Source organism: Nasonia vitripennis, unplaced genomic scaffold (genome assembly GCF_009193385.2).
Source record: "Nasonia vitripennis strain AsymCx unplaced genomic scaffold, Nvit_psr_1.1 unplaced0158, whole genome shotgun sequence".
Taxonomy (NCBI): Eukaryota; Metazoa; Arthropoda; class Insecta; order Hymenoptera; family Pteromalidae; genus Nasonia; species Nasonia vitripennis.
The window spans coordinates 303,682-314,663 of NW_022279937.1; the positions used below are offsets into that span (position 1 = coordinate 303,682).

At 36.1% G+C, this 10,982-nt stretch overlaps 2 protein-coding genes across 2 annotated transcripts; both read right to left on the reverse strand.

Annotated features, from left to right (window-relative positions):
- Positions 1–4,137: 4,137 nt before the first annotated feature.
- On the reverse strand, positions 4,138–5,487 carry LOC116418309. Its single transcript, XM_031933376.1, has one exon. The coding sequence runs from the start codon at positions 5,485–5,487 to the stop codon at positions 4,138–4,140; it is 1,350 nt and encodes a 449-aa protein (XP_031789236.1).
- Positions 5,488–5,660: 173 nt separating this feature from the next.
- LOC116418310 lies at positions 5,661–6,617 on the reverse strand. Its single transcript, XM_031933377.1, has one exon. It carries the CDS (start codon positions 6,615–6,617, stop codon positions 5,661–5,663), a length of 957 nt encoding a protein of 318 aa, XP_031789237.1.
- Between the last annotated feature and the right edge of the window lie 4,365 nt (positions 6,618–10,982).

Consider the following 10,982-nt stretch of genomic DNA (forward strand, 5'->3'; position numbering starts at 1 on the left):
AAACTATATAAATGCTATATTAATATTAATATAATTATTAATACAATTTATAACACTCGGTTAATACTTTCTTGCCGTGTTATAACCAGGGCCAGAAGGGCCCTGTTTATTGTAAATTAACGTCGGGCGTGCAGAAGGCACGGCTCGGCCGACTCAGATCATGCACGTGTTTTTACACGAGCCCGCGGAAGCGTCGTAGGTCGGATCGTAGGAAATAACACACGAGAAGTTTAGATAAGAAAATGTATATTCAATTGTAACTATACACGGGGGTGCAAACGCCGCACACTTCGACGAACGATAAAGAGAGACGAGAGATATTACCCTGTCGACGTGAGAGAGTGAGAGTGCAGGTACTTACAACTCGGTAGTGGCAGTAGTACTTGACGCGACGGACGTGGTGCAGTCTCGGACGTGGAGATGTAACAGTTCGGACGGGCGTCGCAGCAACTCGTCGGTAACGCACGAACGAATATTGTTCGCTCTCGAGATGCTCGCAGGACTCACAACAAATCCGCGTATATAGTAGCGCGAGCTACTCGTATGGACAGCGCAGCGAGACTAACTCTAGTCGTGGTTCTCCCGGCCGTCGGCACATCGTTGTCATATCTCGCCAACGCTGTGCAGCCAGGCGGCAAGCGCGCTACCTATGCTCTCACTCTCTCTTTCTCTATCTTGCCTCGTTTCTCGTTCTCGCTCGTTTCGACGCTCGTTGGCAGCTTGCTGAAACAATAATCTTATTACAATTAGTACATGATTAGCCGTTAGACATTTGACGTGCACTCGACCGTCACAAATTATAATATTAAATATTATTAATAATATATTATTATTATTATTAATAAAATTACATTTCTCTTCAACCTTTATCATAATAATTTAAATATATTTTTGAAAAATTTATAGGAAAAATAATAAATATTGGTATAAAATTATATAAAAATCATATTTTTCCAAAAAAATATTTAATAAAATATAAAATTTTTAATATTATTTAATAATTTATTGATAATAATAAAAATACTACAAATTAAAATAATAGAAATTTTTTCAGCAATATTTAAAAATACATTTTCAATATTATTAAAGACAAGTACATTTATTAAATATCCATAAAAAATTATATAATTATTAATAAAATTATTGAATAATTTATTAATTTAAATTTTCTTAATATTATGGAACCTATTAAAGTTTAAAGTTTTAAACATTAAATAATAAATTAATCGAATTCTATAGGATACAGTCAATCCAGTACTAAATATTAAAAAAAAAAAAAAATAATTAAATTATTATTATTAATAAATATAATTTCTAAAATTTGATCTTTAGAGTAAAATCCTGATATAAAAGGTATTCCACACAAAGATAAATTTGAAATTATTAGTATCCTGAAAGTTATTGGTATAAAATACTTAAATTTACCTAGATATCGAATATCTTGATAATTTAATATACTATGAATTAAAATTCCTGAACATATAAATATTATTGATTTAAATATAGCATGAATTACTAAATGAAAATATGATAATTCTCAATTTTTAAATGCAAAAATTAATATTATTAATCCTAATTGAGATAAAGTGGAAAAAGCAATAATTTTTTTATATCATATTCAAAATTAGCAGAAAATCCTGCTATTATTATTGTAATTAATCAAACTATAATAATAATATTTAAAATATATTCATTTTTATAAATTAAATAATGAAAACGAATTATTAGATATACACCTGCTGTTACTAAAGTTGAAGAATGGACTAAAGAAGAGACAGGAGTTGGAGCTGCTATTGCAGCGGTAATCAAGAAGAAAAAGGGTATTGGGCTCTTTTAGTAAAAGCAGAAATTATAATTATTATAATAAATATTCAATTAAACATATTATTATTAAAAATAAAATTTCAATTTCCTATTGCTGATATCAACCTAATTCTTATTAAAATGGTTACATCTCCAATTCGATTCAATAAAATAGTTAATATTCCAGAGTTAAAACTATAATTATTTTGATAAAAAATTACTAAACAATATGAAATTAATCCAAGCCCGTCTCAACCAATTAAAATACTAATTATATTAGGTCTAATAATTATTAATAATATTGATATAATAAAAAAAAATTAAATAAAAAAATCGAATATTATTGTTATCATGATTTATATATTCACAACATAATATAATTATTGAAGAAATTAATAAAACTGTAAAAATAAATATTATTATAATTCAATCTATATAAATTAAAAAATTTATATTTACAGAATTAATAATTATTACATTTCATTCTATAAAATAAATTATTTTATTTAATAATATAAATATTCTTATTATTATTATTATTTTTCTAATTTTTTTTTTGTTTATCCGGAGAGGTGGAGAAATGCTTAATGCACCATGACAGGAGCCGTGCGAGACTCCCCGTGTGTGGGACTCTCCTGACGCGGGACAGACGTCAGGCATACCCACTAAAACTCCACCTCTCAATGGCCGCGAAACCCCCCCCCCCCCGTAGCCGCCTTCGCATTCCTTCGGGGGGGTCGCCTGTCTTATGCTATTCTAGCCGTCAACTAGTCTTTCAGACACCCGTCATTGTTTTTCGCGCGGAGAATCGCCTCCATGTACACCGTTATCTCGTCCCATTTCTACTTGCTTTCAAGCATCGTTCCTACTACTGTCTCAGGCGTGAGCGCCCCTATCGTCAACTCTAGCTCTCTACGTCTTTCGGCCCAGCGAGGGCAGTCAAAGAACGTGTGTCTCACGTCGTCCCGTTCGTCACCGCAGTATTTACACCCCGGTGTTGCGACTCTGTTTATCGCGAACAGGTAACTCCTAAAGTATCCGTGTCCGGAGAGGAACTGGGTAAGGTAGAAATTGACCTCGCCCCACCGCCGCTTCATCCACGGATTATCATTGTTTTGGCCCATTTCGCTTGGTGGCACTCGTTCCATCGCTCCTGCCACTTTCGCATCGTCCGATCGCGTTCTACGGTGGTAATGGTTACCTTATTTTTCTCGTTACGTCTCTCGTAGATCCGCTTTCGCTCAATCGCAAGCAGATCCACGGGGATCACTCCCGTGATTATCATTACTGCCTCTCCCGAAACCGTTCGTTAGGAGCAAGCAACTCCCAGTGCGCCTCTGCGCTGTACCGCCGTTATTTGCTTCCTATATTTCTTTACTTCCATAGCGTCGGTCCACACCTCCGCTCCATAAAGCAGGATGGAGTTTGTGGTCGCCATCAGAAGCCGCCTAACAGATGGTCTAGGCCCACGCACGTTGGCCATTAGTCGGCTAAGCTGAGCTACTTTTAACATCGCCTTATCGCATACTCGGTCTAAATGAGCCCCGTAGTTCTGCTTCGTGTCCAGAGTCACCCCCAGATACTTAGCTGCCGGTTTTGTCATGATCGTCTCTCTGTCCACCGTCATCGGTATGATGGTCGGTATACGTCTCCTAGTCAGGATTACTATCTCCGTTTTGTTCAGTGCCAAGGTCAGTCCGTGGTCTGTCATCCACGTCAGCACCCTACACATTACCGCATTTAGCTTGGCTTGCGCGACCTTTACGTTCCTGGCTGTGATTACCGCCGCAACATCGTCCGCAGAAGCCCATCGTACAGGATACCCCAGAAGTCCGGCCCTAAGATCGAACCCTGTGCCACCCCTGCCGTTATGGATCTGCTCCTCCTGCCTTCAGCCGTGTCATATACAATGACCCGACCCCTCAAATAGTCCTCCGCCAGTCGCATGATGTACCACGGTACCCCAAACGCTCGCAGAGCATCTAGTATATCTACCTATCTAGCCGAGTTGAACGCGTTTTTAACGTCCAGCGTCACGAGTAGAACGATTGATCTTGCCGCGTGACAGGCTGCGTCTATCCTCTTTACCGTGTCGGTAACCTCTCTAATGGCTCCGATCGTTGACCGACCCTTTCTGAAGACATGCTGCTTGTCAGAAAGGACCCCTGATTCTCTAACAACTCCTAGTATCCGCGGCTTGAGCAGCGCTTCGCCCATCTTCCCCATTGTGTCCAGCAGACAAAACGGCCTATAAGAAGGATCTGCGCCGGCCTCTCCCTTCGATTTCTCGATGAGAACTAGTCTCGCCCTTTTCCATCGTGTGCTAAATACGCCCTACACGAGGCACTGATTGTACATTTCCAGGAGCAACTCAGGCTGCTGTGTAGCAACAGCCTTGAGTATTTCCGCGGGAATGCTATCCAGTCCCGGTGCTCTACCGCTTTTCAGGGAAGAAGTTGCCGCGATGAGCTCACCCTCGGTAAACAGGGGGATCTCGTCTGTCGGTCCGTTCGTCTCGTCTTTTTCAAGTCTGATGGGGTGGGTGGGGAAGAGTTTGTCAATTATTTTCTCAATCGCAACTGCCTCCATCGGTTCCGTTCGCCGCATTTCGCCTATCTTCCTCGTTACGATAACGTATCCCTTTCCAAATGGGTCATTCTCTGCCTCGTCGATAATCCTGCTCCAGCACCTACGTTTGCTTGCTTTGATCGCGTCTCTGAGTTCTTTGCGCGCCTCTTCGTGCTTCTTATCCAGATCTGGAGCTTCAGGACGGTTATGTTTCCTTTGGGCTCTTCTTCTGGCTTTGAGGCTTTCTCTTCTTAGCTCCTCGATTTCATCCGTCCACCAGTAAACTGGTCGCCTCTGGTGACTGCTGGACACCCTAGGCATAGTTACCTTAGTAGTTCTTTCTACTAGCGTCATAGCTCTTTCTCGTCCAATTAATTCGTGCGGTAGTCCGCTGGATGGGAGTTCCGCACTTTGGATCACCTCCTGGAGTACTTCTCGGTCCATCCGTCTGGTGTTCCATCTTGGCATCCGGTCTTGATTCCTACTTGCTGTGCTCGCGGATTCTTCGTTGATGTTAAAGAGAATATACTGGTGGTCGCTTGCTGTATATTCCTCCGTGACGCGCCAGTCTCTTATTTTGTGTATCGTCATTTCGCTCACGAAGGTTATATCCGGTATGGATTCCCCATAACCTGGTCTACGGTAGGTAGTAGTGTTACCCTCGTTCGCTACTACCAAATTTAGTCTAGCTGCCATTTCAAGGATGGCCCTGCCTCTCCTATTTGTAGCTGACATACCCCATTCTACGGCCCTCGCGTTGAAATCACCCCCGATCACGAGTTCACCTGACACGTCTCTAATGGCGTCCTCGAGCGCCCCTAATCTTGCTGTAAAATCGGCCGCGGTTAGGTTCGGTGACAGATACACGCTGAAGCAAGTGATGCGACCCACCCTTACCCGCACGTAATCGTCCCCTTTTTCCATGTCCGCGATTTTACGCCTGGGCATCCAGACGGCGGCAGTTTTTGCGTCGTTCGACACCCAACTTGGTGTGTCGCGGTCCCTATACTGCTCACTTATCAAGAGGATATCCACTTTCTCCTCCGCGACGAATTGCGGTAGAAGATCGTGGGCCAACCTGCTCCTGTGCAGATTGCCTTGCAGTATTCGCGCCATTATTTTTGAGTCCTAGCCGCGTTTAGAGCCCTGCGGAAGACCGCGCACGCTCCGGTTCCTGGAGCATGCGCGATCTTATCACAGGGCATCTTTGCCTCTCTGCACAAGAAACACTTCATTTCTTGAGCCAGCACAGAGCATTGCATTGCCTTGTGCCCGGCCGCACCGCACTTTCAGCAGTTGGTGCTTCTGTCGGTACCCTTGCATTGCACTTTAACGTGACCGTAGCCGAGGCATCGGTAGCATCGCGTGACGCTCGCTCGAACACGCACCCGGTAGTTAACACACCCGATACGGATCTTCCCTTTTTTGAGCAGTGCGGCGGCCTTGGTCTGATCCATCTCGACCACTGCCACCCTCGTGTTCGGCTTGAACAGATGCATTTTTGCATCTTCGTTGTCGGAGCCCGTCTCAGCTGCGATTGCATCAGCAACCTCCTTCTTCGTTGTGAGGCTGTCAATGTCCCGGATCTCCAATGTGGTTTTGGGGATCTTGCCGCTGACTGTGCCTGCTTCTCCGATTGCGCTTTGGATAGCCGTCTTGAGCGATTCCATTTTGTCATCGCTCTTGTCTACAACCACCAGCACGCCGCCGTCTCTTGTCTTACGGACGGACTTCACCTCCGCATTCAGTTGCTCCGGTTTTACCGTTGTCTTGATCTGTCCCAAGATCTCGGCGTAGGTATTCCCCGTTTCTGGTCTGATGAGAATCGCGTCCCTCCTTTGTCGCGGTGCCTTCTCATCTTTCTTCTTCCTTGGTTGCTGGCTTTTCTCCTGAATGCCTTGTTCTTTCTTCTTTGCCTTCCTGCTGGCCGCTAGTTCCCACGGTGGTTGTGGTCTCGCGTTGTCCTCTTCTTTGTTCAAGCTTGTAGAGGGAGAGATTGTCTCCCTCTTATCTTTTTTAGTGGGGATATCGCCTTCCCCGTCGGATGGTGCCCGTGCCCTTTTTTTCTTTGGGAGCGTCTTACTGCTTCGTTGGCCCTTACCTCCCGGTTGGAGAGGCTGGTTTTGAGCAGCCTCTTCCATCTTGTCAAGAAGCGTAACATCTTCTATTAAGACGGATGCTACAAGCGGAAGTCCATCCTTGATCTGTGCGTTGACATTCTTCTGCTTGGTGAGCGTTTTTGTCATTTTCCTGACTGTCTCTCTCACCATCTGAAGTTTGCTTCGTAGGCTGGTGTGGTCTTGTAGCCACCCTGTCACAGTCTCCTTAACTTCGGCACTATATGCACTTGATGCACTGGCAACGCTCGCCAAGCTGTTAGCGCTGTCCGATCTATGGATCTCGTTTGCGGTCGCCGTCTGTTTATTATCATTAAATATCCTCCTACTACACCCCACTTAGTTAATCTTATTGTACCTAATAATATTATTCCTATATGTACTACAGATGAATATGCTACTAATAATTTTATATCATACTGACGTAAACAAACAAATCTTAATATTAACACGCCTGATAAAGAAATAATAATAATAATATAATTAAAATTTTTACTATAATTTAGTATTATTATCATTCTTCGAATAATTCCATATCGTCCTAACTTTAGTATAACCCCGGCTAAAATTATAGATCCACAAATTGGAGCTTCAACATGAGCTTTAGGTAATCATATATGTAATATAAATAGAGGTAATTTAATTAAAAAAGCAAAAATTATATATAAATATATTAAAAATTTTAAATAATTAAATAACTTAATCTATTAAACTAATAGATAAAATACAAAAATTATTAATGGTAATGATGCGAATATTGTGTATAATATTATATATATATATAGAAGCATTAATTCGTTCAGGTTGATATCCTCATCCTATAATTAATAAAAAAAGTAGGAAATAATCTAATTACAAAATATAAATAAAATATAAAATAATTAATTGATCAAAATCTTAATAATAATGATATTAATAATAATAATAAAATAAAATTAAATATTTGTTTATTTTTAAAATTTAGTTTAACTATAAATATTATTATAATAATTCACAATGATAATAATGATAATATATAACTTAATAAGTCTATTCCTATTCATGAATATAAATTTATTCAATTTTCATTAAAATTAATTGAATAAGTAAATAATAAACTATTAAATATTAATATTATTACTAATAATTTTAATAAAATTTGTTTATTATTAATTAAAATATTAAAATTTAATATAATAATAAAGATTAATATTTTTATCATTTATTTAAATTAAGTAATTAATATCTATCATTTCCATATGAACGGATTAAAATAATTAATATTCATAAACCTAAAAACCTAACACACTACAAATACTAAATAAAATAGTACTATAATTATTGAATTATTTATTATTATTAAATTTCTTAATAATATTAATAATCTTAATATTACAAATTCTAAACAAATTAAGTTTATTAGAACTTGATTATATAAATATACAAATATAAATATTGATATAATAAATATAATAATATAAAAATAAGTATTTAAATAAATAGTTATTAATTTAATTAAAATATTAATTTTGTAAATTAATAATAAGAAAAATATTCTTATAACTAATAAAAAAAATAATTAATATTATATCTTTAATCTCCAAAATTAATATTTTCATAAACTATTTTTTGAATAATTTATGATAAAAACAATGATTATGTTACAAATTTATTATATTATTTTAATAATTTTTACTAGAATATTAATCATTTCTCTTCCATCATATAATAAGAATGTTCATCCTCTAATTTTTTGTTTACCATTATTAATAATAACAATTTTTAATTCAATAAATATTAGTTTATTAAATTATACACATTGATTTTCTTATATTATATTTTTAATTATAATTGGAGGAATAATGGTTATTTTTGTATACTTTACTAGATTTATTAATAATATAAAAATAAAAATTAATTGAATAATATTTCTTTCTCTACCAATTAAACTAATAATATTATTAATATTTATTATTATAATATTATTAATAAATAATGAAACGGTCCGCGAAGGGTTATTACGCGAACGCGAAGGATTCGAGACCCGAGGTTAGTAAAGCGGGAGAGAAGCACATTCGAAGAGTGATAGCAGTCTTTGATCCACCCTGTAATATCTATTGAGTGGACAAAAGACCTCCCTATCCTCTGTGATGACCGAACCACCAGAGGAGAGCTGCTCGTGCGTAGAGGGAGATGAGTAAGGTATTCCCACTACGCATATCCCGAACACTTAGGTAAACCACGCAGCTATTAGACTGATGTGTGAGGTACTGCCATCTCACCATGAGTCTAGACCCAGATGCGCCACCTAAATGCAGGGTACTACCATCCTACACCGGTGACACAACTGATGGGGGGATGGGAGTGGGTAATACTAAACAAGGGTAATATGTTTTAAATGTCTTCCATTTATTTATTTAATCATTCAATATTCTATGATAAGCGATGCTGGATCTCAGTCTACAAGGAGAGGGAGTGGACTGCACACATACTCTTCGAGAGCCTGGGGCTCATGGACTACTGGGTATGGTGGAGACCGGAGCAAGCAGCGAGTACTACCATTCGCACGTTGCTCAGTTGAGAGCCAGATCATGAATGCTCGCTGCTGGCTCCGGGGCTCCTTATATACCCGGGATGCTCCCTCTCTCCTGTGTTATCTGCGCGCGCGCCTTCTACCAGCGCTCAGGTAGACTATTTACATGTGGCTACTAGCGCCACTCGGTCGGTAACTTGCCTACGCCAGGCAAGTTATCTGTTACTGTTCTCTTATCCCCCGGGCTGGGCCTGCCGTCTCAATAACATTTTTTTACCTTGAAATAATAAAATTATAGAATTTTCTTTTATTAATACAATTTATAATAATATTAATTATATATTTATATAATAAAAATATTAGAATAATTATTTCAATATTATATTTATTAGTATGTTTAACAATAATTGTAGAAATTGCCATTAATAATAAATTAACCTTACGTAAAATTAATTAGTATGAAAAAATCTATATTTAAAAAATATATATTAATAAATATTATATATAATTCATTAATTAATCTACCTACTCCAATTAATATCTCTATCTGATGAAACTTTGGATCCTTATTAGGATTATATTTAATAATTCAAATTATTTCAGGATTTTTTTTATCAATACATTATACACCAAATATTTCAATAGCCTTTGATAGGGTTATTCATATTGGTTGTGGTTTATATTATAACTCATATATTATAACTTGAATAATAGGAGTATTAATTTTTTTAATTACTATAGCCACTGCATTTATAGGATATGTTTTACCTTGAGGACAAATATCATTTTGAGGAGCTACAGTTATTACTAATTTGGTATCTGCTATCCCATATATTGGAGAATATATTGTATTATGATTATGAGGAGGATTTTCTGTAAATAATGCTACACTAAATCGATTTTATTCATTACATTTTATTATACCTTTTGTAATGATAATATTAGTGATTATTCATTTAATTTTTTTACATAAATCAGGATCAAGTAATCCTATAGGATTAAAAAGAAATATAAATAAAATTTCATTTAACCCTTATTATATTATTAAAGACTTAATCGGATTTATTATTATAATAATATTATTATTATTATTAATTTGTTTATTAAATCCTTACGTTTTTTCTGATCCAGAAAATTTTAATATAGCTAATTCTATAATTACTCCTATTCATATTCAACCAGAATGATATTTTTTATTTGCTTATGATATTTTACGATCAATTCCTAATAAATTAGGTGGAGTATTAGCATTATCGATATCAATTTTAATTATATTAGTTCTTCCTTTTAATAAAATTTATAAAATAAAAGGATTTAAATTCTACTATTATAATAAAATTATATTTTGATTATTTATTAATTTATGTATTATACTTGAATTGGAGCTCGACCAGTTGAAGATCCTTTTATTTTAATTGGTCAATTATTAGTTATTTTATATTTTTTATATATTTTTATTAGACCAATAATTGCAAAATGAATAGATTTAATTTTATATAAATAATTATTTAGCTTATTGATAGTTTATGATTTGAATTCATAAGAAAGAAGTAAATTCTTCTAATAGTTTATTATAAATAAAACTAATAATAAACTTTGAATTGAATATAAGTAATTAATATAATTTTACTATTATTATAACTAATTTTGATCATAACCACGAGGTACGTCGAATTTTACACAATTTGAGACACACCGTCAAATTTGATCAAGAATAGATAGTGGCTCAATTGTTAAAACTCGAGTCGTAGTATCAAATGTTTTTCATTCAAAACCTACGGCTAGTTTTATAAAGTTATTGAATTACTATCGAATTTTGATTTTACAATTTTCTACAAATCTCGTAACCACACAATTTACTAAAACGGAATTGAGTCACGATTCACTCGATACTGTACTGAGGTCTGATCACAACCTCGAGGTACGTCGAATTTTACACAATTTGAGACACACCGTTAATTTTCATCAGGAATAGACAGTGG